A 21,538-nucleotide genomic window follows, 5' to 3' on the forward strand; every position below is an offset into this window, starting at 1 on the left:
TCTCGCCCAATCCTCTTGCAGAAGCTAGCTGAAAGAGTGGGGATTCCGGAATGTTTCGAGGCAGCCAACGGGATTGCGAGATGCAGGGGCAGCGCCTGAAAAAGCGTGCCTGGCTCAAACAAGCGCGGGGTTCAAGGAGGGCGGGGAAAGGGCCACCGCCGCACCGTTTGCAAGTTGCCCCTGAATTCGGCCGCAGCGATCAGCCTCCAGCGGAAGGTACTGCCGACTGCCAAGGCAGCCCCCATTGTCCAATGCTGGAATGTTTTCTTGCTTCCTTCATCAACCTGACGTTGGATCGTTGGGTCGCACATAAGATGAATTTCGGCACATGCCCAGCGCAAACCGATTGTGAGACTACTACGAAGTATTCCGTAGTCATGACAAATTCTCAGGCTATGGACAGATTTCAAAGACAAGCTTTCAAAGCAATATAACTAATCTGCATGTGTGTCAAAGCCAAAGCCAACCGGAACCCCCCTTACTTCCATTCCAGGCTGGGCCAGGTTGTCGGTGCCGGCACTCCGGGTTGGCAGGCTCGGATCGGAGGACGTCGGCCTTGGCCGTCACTCTCCGCCTGGAGAACTGGTCCATTCCGTCGTCGACATCAGATCCTGTCGCCGTCTCTTCAACAAACTACCGGCTCTACAAGAGAGACCCGAGATATCCATCCTCGCACGGATTGCGAAACTACTATTTACGCCGCCGACTCTTGAAGATTCGACGTCGTGATGCACAATCGACAGTCCCTACAGCGACTGCTGCAACTTCGGCGCTGAATTCAGCTTTACGCATCTGCGGGTCTCACTGCTTCTGACCTGCTACCAGTATTCTCGACGGACTGGGCCGCCAATCTAGTTGACTTCAGGGCCCTCGAGAACGGTACTGGTTGCATCAACCGTCAACGATAGTATATTGCTTCCCGCGTGCTGCTTGCAATATCAACAAAGCTACCTACCTACGAATCCCAAGAAGTTGGAAGTTAACAACCAATCAGCACAGCGGGACTCGAGTTGTGAGGTCCAACATCGACCGTTAAGCTGTTCAACAAAGCGCTACGTACGGCTGCCGGTACCTACATTAGCATCGTTGAAGAATACGCGACGTTATATCTCATGTAACATCCGCAACAGAATCAAGCATTTTCTTCCCGGCTTGTGTGGTAGGAATCGGCCAATGCACTCGCATTCGCCATGCTACCGTTAGCATCGCAACTTTCACCTGTCACCTCTTCGATGTTTGGGTAGAGCTACGCCAAGCTGTACCACCTTTGACAGTTCTTTGGCTCCAGCGACCCTGAACCATTGAGAAACTCCAGTCACTTACGAGTACTCATCAGAGTCTCACGAAACCGTCTGATCGCGTGTTTTTGACCTTCCTATTTCGGCTCTACGCACGGTTGATCCTCTAAGTCGCTGGCTTGCCTTACCACGGTAGTTGAAAGGTGGTATTACCACGGGACTTTCACATCATAAGATCAACGAACCGAAGAAACGACAACAGTTGTTGTCTCCGCAAAGCACCGTCGAGGTCCAGGTCCAGGTCCAGGTCCGAGTCCCGGTCTAGCATCGACGGGGTTGGCTTTCCATCCGCCTGCCCGCAGCCACGACAAGCATTCATCCCTTCCTTCAGTTGTTGGTACCTGCTATGTATCGACCTAGCAACGTCAACGCACGTGGAGTAAGTTTACCAAGACTTACACGGACTGGTGCTGCTGAGCTGTCACAGCTCTAGCGCACACTATACATACTCAAGAAGTCATACCTAGCTCCATCCCTAGCTTCGCAAGCGCCGGGAGGAGTTGACCTCGCACTCGACTTTACCCGTCAGCTTTAGCCGGTGCTGGTCTTGGCCGCGCAGTCATGACCCACATGGCGTTCGCGGCGTTCACGGCGTTCGCGACGTCAGCTACGCTACTAGTATCCTCTTGATACAGTATGTAGTCGGACCCATACCAGACTAAGCATGCAAGAGAATTGACTTGCTTGTAATCTTGTGAGAAGGGATAGACAGAACAAGCATACCATTTTCCGTAGGGCTTTTAACCACCGTCAGCTCTTAACCAGCCCCACATTTTGCCAGCTGTGCCAAGACTTGACAGATGCAGGTCCAATTCCCATTGGCCATGGTTAAGAGCTGACGGTGGTTAAAAGCCCTACGGAAAATGGTAGCTTGCGAAGGCCCCGGGGAAGGATGTCGTCGCCGCCGCTAAGAATTGTGGCGCTTCTGCTGTTTGCCTATGTACGAATGTGTGTACAATACATACTGTAAGCTCCAGTCGAAACCGGCATACCGACTAAGGTACTAAGTATGTTAGGGTAGTTACCACGTTGACTCGACATACGAGACTCGACACAAAGGGGCTTCTCGTGTCGGTCATGGGTGGGAGATGAAGAGCGCAGTACAGGATACCGTACGAGGACAAGAGCCCGGAATGGAAATAAACCTACGTACTTGGGTGGTACGAAGTCAACGAGAGGAATTTCAAGCCTACCTTAGCCCCTATTGGCTATTTTTACTGCTGAGAAATAGAACGCACAAACTGATGAAACAGCCACACGTCAGCGCTAGTATTACATAGTAGGTACTTGTACATACACTACAGTACCTACGAAGTAGTTCTGTGCCCATCATCATCCATAGCATCTCGCCAGCACGTCAGCTAGGCAGTAAGTAACTCAAAGGAATCCGACTTCCGTCAGCTACGGGTTCAGAAACAAGTCATATCCTCCTCCTGTCGGGTGGGGACGGGAAAGGGGACATGCTAATCAGAATCCAGAACCCCTGAGAACTCCATACGGCTGGCGGTAGGCATCATAGATAATGCATGATCTTTGACAACTTGAGCAACGACATGCATGTCGCAAAACGACACAGACACAGGTGTAACGATATTAGTACTTTACTGTATGTAAATAGTTACTAGTGGCTTCTCATTATAGAGGAACTAGTTAGAGGTTATCTAAGCCCTTGATTGTAACGTTCGACATATAGTCCGCCGCTGACACGGTATACCCATGCCATGAGCCCATCGCATCCATTTTGGAGCCTAATCGTAACATAACGTAAAGCGTCTGCGTCTGTAACCCGAAGGTCATGTTGAGATTTGAGAATGCAGAATGAAGGAGAGTTGCCCTTTCCTTTCGACTCAAGTCAAGTTCTGATGGACGAAAGAACAAGGAAGAAAGAAACCAAGTCGGATACTGTAGCACCGAAATGTGGGAGAAGAAGAAGAAAACATTAAGGACATGGGGTATCACTTCTTCAATCGCCGAGATCCACGCTCTCTATCCAGGCCCTGACCGCCTCGCGCAGCGGGCTTTCCCGCTCCCTCGCGGCAAAGGCAGCGGCGGCACGCTCGCTGCGGTATCTTCTTTGCCGTCCCTCTCCTCCGATTCCCTCTCTCACCAGGCTTTCGCCCTGAGCACCGTCGTGATCCTGTTCTTGCTCCTGCTCCCTCTCCGCAATGACATCCTGTATTATATCCTCCAACGCCGAGAGCACGACCGTCTTGCACTTGGACCGCGGCACCTCCTGCGGCACCATGAGACTGCCCTGAATCGTGGACGGGGGGTGCTGCCCCATCTCCGAGTCAACAGATGTGCTCTTCCTGCGCTTGCTGGCCGACCGCGACGAGTTTTCCGAGCTCGCTTTGCTAACCGTCTCGGCGCCGCCCGCCGCCATGACCTTCTCCACGGCCTCGATGAGCACGTCGTCGAAGCAGACAATGGGCTCTTCGATAAATTCCTCCCTCAGCTGCACCTCCTGGGTGGCGAGGGGTGTCGTCGACGCCGTGTTGCGGTCCCCGCCAGGCTTGGGCTTGACCAAGCGACGGTAACGTATACGCGTTATGTTGAACGTAGTTGTGTCGGCCACGACGGCCGAGCTGATGTCCACCCACCGTTCAGCGGTGCTTCCAGTGGATTGTGCGCTAGAAGACTGGGGAGGGGATGGTTCGACTCGCATCGATGCCTTGATCTGCTCTATAATACCATCCTGGGCCGGCAATGCTTGCAGCAAAAAGTCCGGGTGGTACTGCTGCAGCCAGCCAGCGACATTGAGAGGCATGTCCCCGTCTGGGGAGAAGCGGCAGGAGTGCTCAAAAGCATCGAGTCCTGTGCAGAATCCCGAAGCAGAGAGATAGCCACTGCTCGAAGGCGAGCTAACGGCGCTCTCAAACGAAGTGACAAAATCCGGCAACGGGACATCCACGTCGATAACCCCATCGTCGATGTTGATTGATGTTTTCACCGGAGATTCGAAAGCCCCAGATGGGTCCGGTATCCTTTGTGCTTTCTGTAGAGCGGGAGGCTGTCCGGAGAGTCCCAATGTGTCCGTGGAGGGGCGGGCAGGGGGTATTGTATCGCCGGAACCCGTCGCCGAAGTATCTTGGGTGCCACCGAGCTGTTGCCCTTTCGGATCCGCGGGAGTCTCAACTTCTGGCCGCGTCTTGCACAGCGAGGAGTCGGAAGGTTGCCGCGTCTTTGTAGGCGACGAAGAACCTCCATTCCCTGCGTCGTCCTGCAAGGGAACCTTGTTTGTGGAGTCTCTTCTCCTAACGCTCCAAAGGCCGCTGATCACGCTCCATCTCGAGCTCTGCCTGCGCTCACTAGTCGTCGGAGCTTGAGACCCAGGGCCTTCATCTCCGGTAAGCCGCTTTAGATCGTCCGCTGCTACGCTGGTACTGGTCCCAGGCCTGCCTTGGGAAAAGCCGTCGGCTCGATGAACAGTGGAGAAGTGCGGAATGCTGGTTTCCTGCGTGATGGTTGCGGTTGTGGCAGCGCTGCTTTTGCGTGTCATTACGTCGCTGCCGTGAATGGGCAACTTGCTCGTCTTGATTGACATCGCATCTGAAGACCGTCTTTCGTGTCGGCCTTCCATGCTCAGGTGCGCTAGCGGAGGAGGTACGGCGCCAGCGCGAGCATTGTGCGATTGCAAGCTGAGATTTCGAGAATGTGATGGCATGCGCGACCCAGGGCGGCGATTGATCTTCCTCCGGAGCGACTCCTCTTTGAGAATGGGCACGACGAAGGATGGAGGTGAGTGCGACAAGGCTCCCAGGGATGCTGGAGTGCTTGGCCGATGGGTCCGAATACCTGGAAGCGGCTGTGAAGCCGGGAGGAATGCGGCCAGGAGGAAGACCAAGCGTCGCGCCGCTATCTTGTTGTCACTGATGATGATGGTGCGAGCGGGTACCCAGGAATCCTCTTCGGCTTTGCTTTTCTGCTGTAAGAAGTGGCGTCGCCGGTAAGACGGCGGGCTCAACGCCTGAAGCCAGTCGGTATGTGTTGCGAGAAACCCTGTTAGCAAATTGAAAAAGAAGAAGCCCTGCTCTTTTCCACCAGCCCATTTGGCTACCCACCGAGCCTCCTCCCGCCAGATTGGCCAACGGTTCTGACCCGTCGTCACACGAGAAGCTCGAATGCCGGCCACTACCCTCGTCTTTGCGGCTTCTACTTCGGCGCCGATGCGCCGATTGTCTAGCAGGCAGTTTGGAAGTAGCGTGATGTGCTTGGTATTTGCCTTTGGGATTTTGACGGGCGGCCCGTCTTCACTACGGCGCCCGGATACAGAAGAGCCCCTGCCCGTCTGGATTGACAAAGTTGGGAGCGGGTCCGGAGAAGCCAGGTCTGCCTGTCTGAGCATGGTTAGGAGCGTGGTGGCAACAATGGACTGCAAGTGGCTCAGCGTCCGCATGATGATATCCCAATGCTGCGTGATAGCGTCGATTTGGTCTTCAACATCAGTGCCAAGTCCCACGTCGAAGGAATCGGAACCGAATCCTCCTTGACCAACCAAGGTCCAGCCCGATCGCCGGGTAGAGCTGAAAGATGAGGGGAACGAGTCTTGCTCAGAATAGGAGCTGGGACCTCGGAATGCCGACCTTGATGCGGGTGCTGGCGTCGAATGCGAAGGTGAGGGTGGCAGGCTAATGATGAGGGCCACAGCGTACATGGGCGTTCGCTTGGGCTTGGGCTGCCTTCTCTTCATCCTGACGTCGTCCGCGGTCGGCGGGAAGGGGTAGCTGGTGGGGTCTTCGGAAAAGGAGCCTCGAAGAATAGGGTCTTCGTCAAGAGGTAGATTAACAGGGAACAGTCTCGTTATTAGCACCTTCTTCCGGTCGGAGACACGACTTGCAGCACTTGGGGCAGCGGAAGTGGCGAATGGTGGGGGGTTCTCGATGGAGAAGGACTGTGAGAGCCGGCTTGCCCGCATGCTAGACCTGCCAAGGGAGCCACGGCCGTCCCCTGGACTCGACGTGCTCTCGACAGTTCGAACCTCAGACGGCACGACGTGCACCTTGGTCGAGGTTCCCTTGTACGCCATGAGTTCCGAGTTGCCAAATATGCAGCTGGAAAAAGTAGCTAGCTCCTCCCGATACTCCCGCCAAGCGCGCTGCGACTCACTCTCGACATGGCCCTGATTACGGCTATGGACTGATGGTCTCCTATCGAAGGCGCCCTGCCGAGTCTTGGGACTGCCGGGTTGAATCACGATAGGGCGCTGCGAGTAGTGGATGCTGGGTTTTCGGGGAGACGCAGGCGTTCGGCGTGGCTCCTGCACCGAGTAGGACCCGGCGGTGGCCGAGGGGCGATCCACGGAAGCGGTCGGGACGGACGGGGGAGGTTGGCTGTCGTAGAGAAGAGACGCTGCGACGGAGCTCAGGGCGTCCTGCATGATGATGATGCGGACATCGCGAACGTCGAGCTCAACGTCGCCATTGTAGTCAAAGGCGTTGGTTGGTGAGTTGACGGGTGTAGAAGAGCCGCTGGAGAGGGGGTACAGCTGGTTCAAGCGGTGCTCATAGAGGTCCTGCGGATCAGGGAAGAGCAGATTCCGGGTATGGATGTCCTCCTGCACCGAGTCGAGAGAGACGGGCTTGTGCGACTGGGTCTGGGCAGAAGGGGAATCCCCGGCCCCGGAGCCAGCGCCAAGGTTGAAGAGCTTTCCGAGCATCACAGAGTTGCGGGCAAGTTTGCGCGCTGTGCAAGTCGTGGGGTCTGTCCCTTCGGAAGTTCAGACGGCAGGCAGGTGCCGGACTTGCATCGCTGCTGGCGGGGTTGGCGATGCCGCCATGCGATGGGAGCGTGTTGAGGTGAGCAAAGCAGTAAGAATACGCTGTGTTGAGTACGGGAACGGCGAGGCGTGGTGTGGCATCGCACACCGCGGCAACGGGCGCAGATCCCAGATGCTCAATCTCAGCACCGTGCGAGACGCGATAACGGTCCCGATGCCCGAGCCCGTCAAGCAACAACACCACCCCGTACTCTCCTTCTACCCTAGCACCTAGCACGCCAGGCTGGGAAAGGCCAGAGGTTTGGCGGCCAAGGAGAAAGTCCAGCCGCTTACGCAAAACACACCGCTGCGGTCAGGAGTGCGCAAGTACCCAGCAAAACGAGTGGACGGCGGACACGCGAAGGCCTGAGGGCATAAAGGGCGTGCATACGTGCGTTTTGTTAGTTGACTAGGGGCTCCTCCCAATGAGAGTCACGGCAAGCCGCTATTCGTGGCGTCTTGTCTTCCCGAGCGGTTAGTACAGAACTTCATGCGTTACCACAGGAATAGCGGTAGCCTGTGGGGATTTTCAAAGAATTCGCCATGTGGAGTAATTTAGGCCTTAGGTAAGTGAGGTGTATAGGACCGTACATACATACCGAAGGTCGGAGGGCGTTTGATCGCAGGTTCCGGGAGGAGCGAGAGGCGGGCGAATAAGTGTAGGCGGGATATCGCACAGTTCCTCCCATCAGTCACTTCAACTCTGTCAAGGGAGTGTGGCCCGAGAAGAAGATAGAAAATGACGCTTTGCGCGGCTCTGGCGTCTTGTTGGATATAATGTCTGTCTGCCTAGATCACGAGGGAACTCAATTGTCGCCGGTTCTGTTTGATTGCTTTGCGGGGATACCGGTACAAGGGTTGAGAATGGCGGTGACGAGTGACGACGAAAGCGGCGGTGGATGTTCTGCGTCCAGCGCGCTCCAGTTGGTGTGTTGCAGCTTGCTAGGACAGGGCCAAGAACAAGTGCAAGTGCTGCGCTGTCGGTGCGACCCGGCGGGACCCGGTGGGGCCCGGTGGGCACCGGCAAAGGGCAAATGTCGCTTGCAGCTTTGCAAATCGAAGCGGCTCGAACAGAGCGATGCAGCAGATGGGTGGGTCCAATTTTAAACGCAGCGCAGCCCAACTTGACAGCTGAGGTACCGGTACAGAAGACTCGCCGCCATGCCGACTTGGGCACCAAAAATAACCCCGTCCAACCTCAAGTCTCTGCCACGAAACCTCACAAGCTACAGTCTCACAAGGTGTGGTGAAGCTCTATATGTTTCCCAGAGTACGATGACTCGATGGCAGACGCCGAGCACCTGCATTGCAGCATGCACAACACAATCTCTCTTCGATTAGGTCAGATCATACTCTGTATGAGCATTGTTACTAGTCGTCCATTGTCTGCCATTGTCTGAAGTTAGGAGTCGATGTTCGTCATGGATTTGCTACCGTCGGCACGCAGAATCTGGTTGGCACTTTCCGGGACCAGGTACGAATACACTCTTATAATTCAACCGCCGAACCATGCCGGTAAATAACGAGAGTTGAGGTAGTAGAGCACACTACCGGACTAACCTCAGTGCATATTTGGCTACGGAGGCTACCTATGTGCAATACATCACTTTGCAGCGGGCCCGGCCGCCGTCGGCTAACCTTCCGAGCCGTTTACGGGATATTAATACCCGTTTTCGTCCTCTTTCCAAAGGTTCTCATTTGTCTTTGTCTCAAGACTCGCGACCCAGCACAGCATATCGATGAAGTAACCCTTCCGCGCTTCTCCTAGTGTGGTTGTCGAGTTGTCCGAAGTACGGACTCTCATTTCACGATGCCGCATTCAGGCAGCGCCACTGGGCTGGGGTGAGGGGTTGAATTCCGACCGTCTGGCTCGCCGTGACGATTGGTGATTGATGCGGGTCGGGGGACAAGTCTCCCCACCCAGCCTACCCACTCTCACCACTGCATTCCACTGTCATAATGCAGAGTTTTGGAGCCGGGCCTCGCCGGCAGTTGGACGATTAGTCAAAGAATTAGGGAAAAGCAAGATATAGACCTGTCAAGAGACACGAAGCGCATGATCATTGTGGATGAATTTTGCGCGATAATTATGACGGGTATCTTACAGCATACCTTCCTCCCAGGTAGTGCAACTTTACTTTGACTGCCGGCCCTCCAGGCTCTCTTCGTCTGAGTTCTCGGGTCGTCCGGACGGTTCCGGGATGCCTCGGCCGGGCGGATGCCTCCGACAATTGCGGCGAGCAAGAGGCATTTATAAAGGAGAATGTCTCGCCGCACTATGTGGTTTGTCTCACTACACACTGACCCTACCACATGCACATACATAACCCTGACACACGCTCGTCCCTCCTTGACGTACCCTGCGCTGCCAGTGCTCAAGCACGCCTGCTCCCGCTGCCTCAAAATATCTTTGTATGGTGGAATATGGTAAGTTGTGGTCTGGAAAAGCAGGCTGGAAGATGGTTAGGGTTATGTATATGCATGTTGTCGGGATCATAGTGTGGAGAGACAAAATACATAGTGCGGCGAGACACTCTCTAATAAAGACCCCGTCTCCTCCTGGGTAAGCTGGACAGTAATAAAAGTCATGGGTAGTTTTCTTTTCCTTGAAAGCATAGCCAACGCTCCTGCCTACCCAGCTTCAGTGCTTGAGGTTGTCATTGCCTTTTACACACCTGCATGCCTCACCTACATAATCTCCTGTAGTGTTAACTACTCGCCCCTTGCAATATGCACGCCCAAATGGCACACAGCCAATGATGTCGACGGAGGGCAGGCCGACATGGCCCAATCGGGAAGCCCAGCCCCTGTGACCTCGTTGAAAAGCACACGTCGATTGAGATAACGTCAACCTGGAAGTCGATGTTGGCTGGCCGCACTTTGGCTGCGTTCTGCATGTCTGTATGAATCGCGGTTTGCATCTGGAGATACTCAATAGAACTGGCAGAAAATGACGTTATGTAGTGTATATAGTTGCAGTATCTCCGATCACCGTCTTCACATCTCGATCCAAAGCGTCTCCTGCGCCCGTGTAAGCCCCCTGGCAACCTGGATAACTATTCCTCATGTCTTTTTGTAGTCCTCACGTCTTTTTGTAGTTTCTTGGCCATATACTGGCGGTGGTGGTGGCGATCTTCAGCTTCACCTCGGTTGCGCGAGGAGAGAGGAGGAAAGGAGGGGGGGGGTTATACTGGCCTGAAACAGTAAGAGCTGGGTTGGACTTGCTCCTTCCGTCCGCATCCAGGTCGTAGGACAGCAAGAGCAAGATGCTCCTAGGCACGCTCTAACCAAATTACACGACCTGATTCCTTACAAGCCAAACGTCAGACGGGCAATTAGGTGTATGCTACATACCTTCCTAGTAGCCTCTGCGTGGATGCAAAGGATTCCAACTCAACAGGAATATAAAAGCAGCCCGAGAATAGAGGTTCAACGATATCGTTAACCAGGGATCTATCAGGTCCTCTAGCCTCTAGCTCAGGCGATGTAGATGTTGGCTGTGGTTCTTCTTCTCTCTGAACACATGTGCATTATGTTTGTAGGAGAAGGTAAGTACCTCCTTACAGAATAAAAGGTAAGTCTGCGATCCCCCACGCCCCTTTCCATGCTGCAGGAAACAGGGGCGATCCTCCTTCTCGTTACTCCCAGGGGATGGGTCCGGGCAGGCCAAAAAAGGCAAAACGAGACGAACGCAGACAACAAGCGAGGCGTGGGTTGGTGATCTGGTTGGCGCATAGGGATGCTTCTTCCGAGTCTGATCCGGCACTGAGGGGCCCCTCATGGAAATGGCGTATCTGGTGCCAAAAGAACCAGGTTCTCGGTGCCGTGTATGTATGTACCTGAGTGTGGATAGTGTGGGATGAGGCTCTACCAGTCAGGGGCAAGAGTCGTCCGCGCTTACTGCATTGATAACCACTGGAATATTGCTTTGCTTCTCTGGCCGGCTCGTCCTACTTCAGGAATCCGGCCTTCCATGAAGTTACTAGTATCGCGCCCTTGTTCGTGCAGCCATACAAACATTGTCCACAAGCCAGGAGGGCTTGAGGGCCGTGCTTGAAGGATCTTATCTTGAGCACAAGGTTCAAGTTGAAGGTCAAGAATGTGTAGGAATTTGAAGACTACCTATATTTACATGTTGCAGTGCATACGGACTACCACTGTCTGGCCTGTATTCAACTCGGAACTGACTCGCTCAGGGGGCGCTCTTCTCTCATCACAAAGTAAAGGACGAAAAAGAACTATGTGTTAGTGCGATTAACAACCTGAAGACGACCGATTATCAGACAACCCAATGACGGTGAGAGAGGACATTAGTACTCCTGCACGATACTAGTAGTACTGCAACACATGAGCTCCTCGCACTTGCCCTTACCGCACATGACTTGGCACGGCAACTGCCTTCCGTTACCGCCACCGGGCCCCAGGGGTGTGCACATGATTTCCGGCTGCAGCGTCGTCGAGTGGATTCCATAGGCATGAAGGCACTCGCCAATCGTCTTTGCCTTTTCCATGAACGTGTCAATGTTGGAATCCGAGACGGTGACGTGGGCCGAGGCAATGGCTTTCAACTGGTCGAGTTGCCAGACATGGAGTTCGTGGACCGACTCGATGCCAGGAATCTATAGGGAGAAAGGCGCGTGTTAGTAGGCTAAGGGAGGTTTGCCGATGACGCACTTCAAGGGTAAAAAATGTACACACTTTCTCAATGTCGTGCTTGACATCTGCAAGGTTGACTCCCCGCGGTGCGCTTTGGAGGAGAATCCTGCCGCTCTTCTTGACCAGAGACAAAGCTGACAAGAAGATAATTACAGATATTGCCATGCTAACGGCGGGATCGGCATAGAATCTCATGGGCGAGGACGTGAACCAGATGATGGCCCCGGCGGTGATGACTGCCACATTGTTGAGCGCATCGCCGACGACGTGCAGCATAGCTCCGACCATGCCGAGGTCTCGCTTCGGGGTATTGAGGGTATTGAGGGTGTGTCTGGCGTGTCGATGATCAAGATGCTTATCGACGCTCTTTTGCACATGGATGATGCTTAGCAAGGCACTGTATCGCTCTCTCCATGTGCTCGCTTTACACTTACCTTTGAGAATGACCCATCAGATGGACAGCTCGAGCGTTGTTCAATGTCGGTCTTGGCATGGTGGCCGTGTTGGTGATGCCCTATAGAGGCTATGTCAGTTGGATGCCCAACATGTCCTGTCACCCCGCCCCGTGGTATAGTACTAACCATGCAGGAGAACAACGCTGATGATGTTCAACACAAGGCCTATAGAGCCCATGATGAGGACCAACTTCACATCCTCGACCTCACGGACTGAAATGAAGCGTTCAATTGACTGGAGGAGGATGCTGACTCCCAGCGCAAGCAGGAAGGCGCCATTGAAGAAAGCACCAAGCAACCGGGCTCGCTGCCACCCAAATGAAAGGTCCTGCGGGGAATCGGGACGCTCCGATATCTGCCTATCGAGTCAGCACCATACCCGACCGATCTACTAGTAGTTTCCCATCCGGGAGGTACTAGTACTGATAAAAGCGACTTGCGAAGATGGCAGTCAAGGTCACGACCAAGCCGAGCAGATCGGTCAACTAATAGTAGCCACGGGGTTAGCTGAATACAACCTTAGAATTGCATTGCCTGATCCAGGGGGCTGACTCACATAGTGGAAGGCATCGGCCATCAGGGCTAGACTCTGCGTCTTGAAGGCAACTGGGGCAAAGTAGATGCGTGTCAGCTGCGGATCCTGGGCCTCCCACTTCCTTGACACACTTCCGTTACCGACCTATGAGCTCACAGACGAAGAAGGAGAAGGTTATAGCTATTGCTATGGCAACTCGCTGCCTATCCCTCAGTTTCAATACCATGATCCAGGCTTAAGATGCCGCTTGGGGCAGAAACTGGGAGAGGAATGGATGCGAAACTTGAACGCCGCTCGTCGTAACTTTCCAGATTGCTTGAGCCCGAGGGTGGTGATACTTGACACAAGAGTAACGTCACCTGGTCTCATTCGCACCCAATGCTGTGTCCAACAGTAGTGATGCGTATTTCCGTGCTTCTATCCTCGCATATATAGTATATAGGGACTTGTAGGTGGCATATGAGAGTGGATGGCCACCGCCACAAACAAATGGCCGGCTCCGGCTTTGGGTTGCACGCCCCTATCCATCACAAAGACAACATATGTGAATCAGGGATCAACTCATGTTGTTTCCTTGTTTACTTTCTGGAACTCAGTAAGGGTGATGTGGAGAAGTGAAAGGCAAATGCACAGCGGCTTTCGTTGGCCAGGCGCTGTGGGAGGGCACAGTGGTGCACCATGTGGCTCAGCCAAAACGATTGATGAATAGAGAGAGAAGAGCAGCTGGCGATGAGTCTAGTTCTCTGGAAACTGAATATCTTTGTCTCTCTGAGGATGAAATGTTCGAACATGGGCTGTATGAGATGTATCCTAGAACAATCCAACAGCTAGGTCCCAAGATAAGTTCCATTACCTTACCTTAGGTATTATATCGTTGCTTCAAGTCGAGCGACCTGTCTTCAAGAGGTACGGTTGATGTCGGACTGATGCGCGACCTCGCATAACGCAACAAACGAAGCGGCAAGAGACATTCGTGGCATGGCAGCTTGCAGTAAGGTAGTCAATGCCGGTATCCGGGTTACATGCACTGCTGCAGCAACGCAGAATCAGATTCATTCAACATGGTGATGCAAGCCGAATCTGCCGTCACCCTCCAGGGACAATCCGGCCCCAGACCACGGGCAATGTAATTGGTTCGTGAATGACTTGATACAAAGGAGGCGGACGCGATTCCATTTTGTGTTGCAAGTTCATGTTGTTCCTTTTGGTTCTTAGGGCCATTCATCAGTGCCTTGGAGTCGCCGCAGTACGGAGGTAAGATGAGCTCGAACTCCACCCGTGAAGATCAAGATGCCATTGGTCAATGCGTTTCCCTGGGCCCAATTCAGAATTGGGGAAGGAAGGCGGTGAGCGGGCATCACTCACATTCTGCCGGTAAGAGCTAACCTCTTGCCTTGTAGATCTGCAGGTGGGCTACACTAACGTTATCGTTGTCACTGACAGGACGAGACAAGTTCGTGCTGCTGTCAGCTAGCCGCATCTGTCGACAAAAGCCTTCATAATGGGCGCTATGTCGGCTTCAACAGAGCACTCAATTCTTTGTTTGGACGATTGCTGATCGACAGTCTCCAATTCTCAATATCCATGTCTGCCCGCAATGCCTCGGCCACCACGCCAGGGCCAGCCAAGGCAAAAGGGGCCCCAAACATGCCCGGCCACCTTCGTCAATTCAGCGAGACCAGCTCTGGCCGGCACTTCGAGCATCCGTATTCGCATTCGCCCGGCGACACTACGTCGAGTAATTCGACCATCCGTGAGCGCCCCTCCTCCAGACGCCGCGGCGAGCGAAGATGGACCGTCACCGTCAACGAGTCGTTTGCCCGCGACGAGGTGCTTCTCAACTTCGACCTGATTGGCGACGAGATTAAGCCCGGTAGTTTGGTGGCTATCGATGTGCTGAAGTCAGACGCTGAAAAGCCTCTGGCAAACACCCACCACAAGCAGCATCCCCACGACCGCAAAGATGCCTCCTCTGCCGGAGCCGACAGGCGCTACATCTGTGTTGCTAAGGGCATGCAGAAGGACTTGAAGATGCGCTATCCAATGGTCGAGGTTTATGTCGCAAAGCACATTGCCGACGCCTTTGGCATGAAAAAGGGCACTCAAGTCACCCTCACTCCGGTACTGCTCTAAACTCAACCCTATTTACTACTCGCCAATCAGTAGCAGAGACTAACAACGCGTCAGATTGACCCAAATAATCCTGCCGTTGAGGCCTCTCACGTGGAGCTCTGTTTCAGAGACCAGTATCTCTCGAGAGCAGACATGTGGCGGATGGCGGTCGGAGAGCTGTCCGAAAGGACCGTCTACAAGGGCCAGATGGTCCTATTCATGGGCACCGTCAAGGCACAGGTCACTGCTGTCTATGTGGACGGCCGAAAGGTGCAGTCGGCCTTCTTTGGCCGCGATACGAAGCCCATCTTCCGTAGCGAATCCGCTCGTTATGTGCTCTTCATCCAGATGGCTCGCGAAATGTGGGACTTTGATTCCGATGGCTCGGGCGAAATCATGTTCAACAAGGTCGTCAATGGCTTCCTGCCGGCCTTGTTCAAAAAGTGGGCTGCCATGAAGGTGAAACACCTCGTCACCATCGTCATGTTCGCGCGCGTTGAGTACGACACGGGCATCTCCACTGAGCTCGCCAGTGCTTCAGCCCACCATGACTACTACACCGGCGTTCAGATCTCCGGAGATCGGCGTCCATACAAGGATTTCTACCGTGTTGTAGTGAGTGAAATGGCTAGCGGCGAATGGACCAAGATTCTTCACCAGCTTAAGCGGGAATTCAACTACTTCCGCAAGGATATCAGCACGTACCACCAGAAGGCAATGGCCCAGACCTTTACGTCGCAGGATTCCACCGATGGAGAGGCGCTGGTCAATAGGATCAAGGCTCAGGCTTCCCTGGCTGTCCACGGGAACTTTCTCGAGGCCATCAACATGGCCTCCTCCCTGTACGCCCACGATTACATCGACAGGGACTTGACCAGAACAGGTGTCTCTGTCGTGGTCATCAGCCCAAGTCCCGGCGTCTTTGAGGTTGACTATGATGCGCTGCGCCGTACTACCGAGGCGCTTGTGGGTAACGGAATTGGCATCGATTTGATATGCATCCCCAAGATCCCACTGCACTCGGTGCCACTTTTTCGATACCGCAACCCACAACAAGCCGTGCACGCACAACCCAAGGGCAACACGGACTTTAGTCTGGGTAGTACACCAAACCAGCCAACCATTCCCTTTGGCAGCTACAGCAGTCTTGCTGGGTCCTTCTCCCCGAGCAAGAGAGCCGACGGTTCGCGTCACGGTGAATCTTCGAATCCCTCTTCCTCACGGGATGAGTGGGCATCTGCTGTGCCGCAATGGCTTCACATTTCGTACTGGACCGGCGCCTCTGAAGAGGAGCTATCATACCAAGGCATCGCCCTGTCTGTTTCCGACTCGGCGCCCACTCGGGGTAGCGAGGGCTTTCCGATACGCTGCCGCATGTACGACTTGCAGATGAGAAGTGTGATGGAGACAAACGAGATCGAGACCAAGCCGCTGCATCTTGATCCCTGTTTTCCTCTCGAGGTTGTAACGGCGGGCCAGGGCCCGAAACCGTATTTCGACCTGCAAGGGAACGTGTTTGTAAAGAATCTACGAGTGCCCGAGACGCTGTTTGACCACGTGTATGGATTTCAGAAGTTTGCCCCTGACAAGCACAGCAAACATGCCGAGCGATCACTGTGGAAGCAACTGGTAGAGTACGACGATTCCAGAGCACGCTTGCCATCATCCCGCCGAGTCCTTAACCATCCAAAATATAGCCGCCATCACGACGGTGGCACTCCTCGGCGACATTTTAATGATGACAACCGCCTTTTCGGAACGTCTTCGACAGAGCGACGGCCTCCAACAGCCATTCAACAAGTCCTTCCCGAGCTTTCTCCCTACTACCGTCCCGGCGCGGAGAAGCCGGAGGCTCCACCCGTCCATCGTAGAAGCACAGATCCCAAGAATACCGACCCGTCGAGCATGACCTCACCCACCAAGGCCAAAGCCCCCAAGTTCATGCGGCACATCAGCCTGGGGAACCGGGGCTTTGGCATTGCCGCTCCCAAAGCCGCCACTGCTGAAGTGAGCATGGAAAGCGTAGGGGCTTCTCGATCCCCTGCGCCAAGCACCCAAGATCAGCGGATGACCCCAGTGAAGACGGGGCAGCGGCCAGCCTCGCCCCATAGCCTGGCGATGGGAACCCCCACGCTTTCCCAGGCAAGTCACGCTCCATTCTCGCCCGTTCAGGGGCACCAGTTTCCCACCGACTCGCCAAGCAGGCCAATTGTGATTAGGGATCATCAACTTGCTGCTAAGCCTGCCGCCAATATGTTGTCTGGCTCTGTGCTTGCGTCAACCCTGCGGCCGGAACCCCCGATACACAACCGCGACTTCCAGTACTCTACTGCCATTAGAGCCGAGGATGCCAAGAAGATATACAATTCGAAACTTCTCGCGGGCGCCGTCCCAGAATTGCCGTCTACATTGTCGCCAAAGACGGCCATGTCGCCCTGGCTGACGCTGCTCAACCCCTCGAATCCAGATGTAAATGACGTGGATATGGCTATGCTCTACAGCCGCTGGCAGCATGTCTTTCCCAGGCCCCAGGAAATGAGAGTCATGAAGTGGAAGAGTTTATGCTCGCCAGCAGCGGTGCCGCTGACGACTGAGTACTTCCCAAGCAAATCTCAGTTCGAATCCGAATACCAACGTCAGCCTTATGCCGTATCCCAAGATCTCGATGACGAGCTCTCGGAGGAGCCAAGATCGCGTGACGATCTGCTACGGGAACTGGTTGGTTTGCGGTTTTCACTAGGATTCCAAATCGTAGTAGGCCCGGCTGTAGCAAAGGCCTTTGGACAGAAACAGATCAAAGTTGCCGATGTTTTCTCGCGAGACCAGATGGTTGAGGATGGCACGAGCATTTTCATGTCGGTGGGTAACACCATACACCAGCTCTCATGCGTCAATGGTACCGAGGTCGAAGTCAATATCTTCGTTCGCAAGCCGACTGACACATTCCCGCAATCGTATGGCGGCCCGCCACTGTACAAACCAGCTATCCGCACCCTGTTGGACGAGTCCTATAGGACGAGCGAGTTTGAGCTCGTGGCGCCAAGGGCTGAGAAGAACTGGAACTTCATAGATGCCTTCGTCGCTGGCCACAGCGACGAATTAACGGAACATCTCCGATTCTGGCGTGCCAGATTCGTCCTGATCCCAATGACGGGCAGGCGCTCGTCAGTGCCTGGAACGCAGGGCGGGGACAACGAGGAGGAGATCCGTATTGAGGGAATCAGAAAGCTCGCACAGATGTGGCAGCGGCACCGCTACATCCCGCCTAATGAAAGGCGGCTTCAAGGTGCAGGACCCCGCTCCAAGAAGGATATTAACCCTTTGGACATTGTCTACAAAACGGAGGATGCGTCGGTTGTCATTGCTGCCGAGCTGGAAACGCTGCCGATCCTGGAAGGGCTCGAAGGGCCGCACCGCAAGGGGCAGCTGGTACGAAGCAGGGAGCAATTCTCCAAGAAGAACTTCAGCTTGGCGGCGCTGGCCGAGGCCATCCAGCAACCGGTGGAGAACGGAGGAGTCCGGATGCAGAACCGCAGATGGCACTTTCGTCTGCACTACAACTGTTTCATTGGCTCGGATATGACGAGCTGGCTTCTGGATAACTTCGAGGACCTGGAAGACCGCGAAGAGGCGGAAGCGCTAGGCAACCGGCTCATGGTCTCGGACGAAAAGGAGAAGGATGGGAAGAAGGAGAGCGGTGGGCTGTTTGTGCACGTCGAGAGACGGCATCCTTTCAGGGACGGGCAATACTTTTACCAAATCAGCAGCGAGTATGCAAAGCCGCACCCTCCCAGCTGGTTCAATACCAAGAGGACTCACGGATCGGTGCCCTCAACACCGTTGACGGAGCAGGTGTCGCGTGACGGTCGGCCAGGCTTCTCTCGACCAACGTCAATTCACGAGGAGAGCCTACCAACATCGGGCGAGACAACGCCGACTGGGCCTCCTTCCACCATGACAGGCAAAAGGCCCAAAGTGGTGCTGAGCAAGGTTATAAAGTACGATGTCGACCACAGAAGGCGGTCGTACCGGCCCGAGATTGTGGAGCTGCACTATGACCGACTGCACAACCCAGACAACTGCTACCACATCCGCGTGGACTGGATGAACGTGACGGCCAAGCTGGTCGAGGATGCCATTGATAACTGGGCTCGCGAAGCGGCGCAATATGGACTCCGACTGGTCGAAGTTCCTATCGCCGAGGCATGCGCCATCAGCGATATCAACCCCTTCCGGCGGCCATACACGGTGAAGCTGGCGGTGCGGCCCCCGGATCAGTCACCCATGACCTACTACGACCCAACCTCATTCGCCCCGCAAGTGCAGCCGGGCAGGCACTTTTACCAGAAAGCCATCCTACGCAAGTTCGACTTTGTGCTCGACACCGAGGCGGCGTCCAACTTTCCCAGCAACGTCGACGTCTCGTACTCGTGGGGCAAGCCCGACTTCAGGTTTACGCAGTACATCCACCGGTCGGGGTCTCTCCTGGCCGAGATTACCGACGACGGCGACCTGCTCCTCTTAGCTAACAGACTATACAGCAGTCGAGCGGCCTCTGCACGAGAGAGGGAGATGCAGAAGGAACTCCGGGGCGATCAACAGCCAGGTCCGGCGGCGCCGGCGGCCGGCGCCCTCAGCGCTAGTTGTACACCGGGCTTGGGGCCCGGCAGCGGCGCCATCCGTGTCATCACGCCCGGGACTGGTGCAGCGGGGGGCGGAGGGGGCGGCCCTAACACGCACACGCAGTTTGCGTTTCCCAACCCCTCCCCGAATCCCGTTTCCGCCACCGCCGCCAGCATGCACGATTCGACGCCCTTTTCCTCTCCCCTGCTAAAACCGTCCCAGCTCCTGTCGCCCGCCGTCCGAACGGCGCCACCGCAGACCAAACACAGCGCTGCCGCCAACAACAACGCCTGGCCAACGACGACGTGGATGATGACGCCCGAGCCGGAGGTGATCAAGGAGGAGCTCGAGGCGTTTTGCCGCGATGCGGCCGGGCTCGAGGCATTTTACAGGGACCTGGCGGTAACGGCGGCCATGGCTGGGACGAGCGTTGGCGGTACCGGCACGCCCTCATTCGGACCCGGACATGGAATTGGGCCGGTGGCCGACGGGAATATACCTGCTTTGGGCCTGCCGCCGGGGATGCTGGCTTCGTCTGTTTCAAAGTCTGACTTTGCCTCTCCTGGCGCAGCCGGGTTAGGGATTGGAACTGGGAGTGGGAGTGAAGGAAGTGGTGGTGTTGGCGGTGTTGCTGGGCCTGGACCGCGGACGGCGAGTCCTGGGTTGCTGTCGAGCTCGCAGCTTTTGTTGAGGAGGCGGAGTGTGCAATATGATGCCATTGTTGGTGGGTTGAGGATGAGTAGTGCGGGTAGTGGGAGTGGGAGTACTGGTGGTGGTGGTGGGAGTGCTAGGGACGGGGGTGGGGGTCAACAGCAACAGGGGTAAAGATGGTGTACAGTATGGTCTCATTGGTATGGTAGGGATGTATGTATGTACATTGATATGCGTATGTGTGGGGATTTGAATCGTACATTGCATGTACCTAAATACCTCCGTGCACGTGTATAGGCAGTACTGCACATACGAAGCTAGACACATGGGTAGGTGTGAAGGCACTGACTGGTTGTTGAATCTTCCATGATGTCTGCCGGTAATGAGGCTCTGTCCTGTCCAAACACAACCAACAAAACAAAAGAGCGATTGGATTGGCGATGGATTTGGTGATGATGCAAACGTGCATACCGAGGCGCAGACAAGCATTGACAAGCATTCCCTTGGTCCCTTGGCGAAGCTTGATTTCTGGCTTGGCTGCTGTGCCAAGGCCATGTCCGATGGGACGACCTGTCTTCTCTCTGTGTCGATGACGAATTGATGAGTGACGAAGACTGAAGTGAAGCATGTCTCCTCACTGTAGTCAGTTAATTGTATAAGCGGCAGAACATCATGCTAAGTACTATCTTATAGCGAATCAGTGCACTATACACACAATGTCGACAATGTGCTGTACTTTCCTCACCAGTGCGCCAGATCAAACGGGGTGACGAGGGTTTCAAAGTCGGCTACGATTATGACAGGGTGCAGACTGCAGAGCCAGCATCGGGTGGGTTCTGGTTGCGTCAATGATGAGAGATCAGAGATGGGCGTTGCAAAATGCGGAATCCGCAGGGTTCTTGTAAGTTAGCGTCTGCCCGAGGGTTGAGCAGCTCATCTCCGCTGTAGTGCAACAGCAGTGAGTTTCTGCAGTGAGTGGATCAGAGACAAGGGGCAAGGGGTCCGTCCCCCTTAAGATAATGCCGCGGGATTTATGAACCAGTGCCAGCGACATGAACCAAAACATTGTACATACATATAGCCTTGGGATCCGCTATATACACCGGGCCTGTGATTAGCTTTCTACCTTGGACGCGGCTGACCAGATTCCTTTCTCGTTCATAAACACGCATTGGAGATCCCAACGTATAGGACCAAGTATTGCCGAGTCGTCGTCAGCAACACCTTATTCCCGAGGACCGTGAATGACTCGGACTCTGGGCGAATCGATTGGCAGCAAACGGAGGCCTCAAGCCCTCACCAGCGGATTTGGACATCGGACATAAGTTATAACTGAGGTTGCCGACGGACAAGCTGCTGCTAGCAGCGTTGAGAAACCACTTTCCAACACCAAGACATCTCCCGGTCTCTTCCCAACCGACATGTCTTGTGAGTGTTTCGCTTTCCGCCGCCA

At 54.8% G+C, this 21,538-nt stretch overlaps 3 protein-coding genes across 3 annotated transcripts; 1 reads left to right on the plus strand and 2 right to left on the minus strand.

Moving 5' to 3' along the window:
- Nucleotides 1-3,261: 3,261 nt before the first annotated feature.
- Nucleotides 3,262-6,954, minus strand: N656DRAFT_714867 (uncharacterized protein; the record flags this gene model as incomplete). Its single annotated transcript, XM_064812006.1, has 2 exons — nucleotides 3,262-3,354; nucleotides 3,406-6,954. 2 exons carry the CDS (start codon nucleotides 6,952-6,954, stop codon nucleotides 3,262-3,264), a joined length of 3,642 nt encoding a protein of 1,213 aa, XP_064667439.1.
- Nucleotides 6,955-11,363: 4,409 nt separating this feature from the next.
- Nucleotides 11,364-12,925, minus strand: N656DRAFT_791414 (cation efflux protein; the record flags this gene model as incomplete). Its single annotated transcript, XM_064816971.1, has 7 exons — nucleotides 11,364-11,672; nucleotides 11,752-12,040; nucleotides 12,140-12,143; nucleotides 12,291-12,519; nucleotides 12,605-12,649; nucleotides 12,721-12,770; nucleotides 12,844-12,925. The coding sequence occupies 7 exons, from the start codon at nucleotides 12,923-12,925 to the stop codon at nucleotides 11,364-11,366; spliced, it is 1,008 nt and encodes a 335-aa protein (XP_064667440.1).
- Nucleotides 12,926-14,128: 1,203 nt separating this feature from the next.
- On the plus strand, nucleotides 14,129-20,259 carry N656DRAFT_847316 (uncharacterized protein; the record flags this gene model as incomplete). The annotated part of the gene is made up of 2 exons (XM_064819263.1): nucleotides 14,129-14,820; nucleotides 14,887-20,259. The coding sequence occupies exons 1-2, from the start codon at nucleotides 14,284-14,286 to the stop codon at nucleotides 20,257-20,259; spliced, it is 5,910 nt and encodes a 1,969-aa protein (XP_064667441.1). The 5' UTR covers nucleotides 14,129-14,283.
- Between the last annotated feature and the right edge of the window lie 1,279 nt (nucleotides 20,260-21,538).

This window comes from Canariomyces notabilis, assembly GCF_033297395.1.
Source record: "Canariomyces notabilis strain CBS 508.74 unplaced genomic scaffold N656scaffold_22, whole genome shotgun sequence".
NCBI classification, from domain to species: Eukaryota; Fungi; Ascomycota; class Sordariomycetes; order Sordariales; family Chaetomiaceae; genus Canariomyces; species Canariomyces notabilis.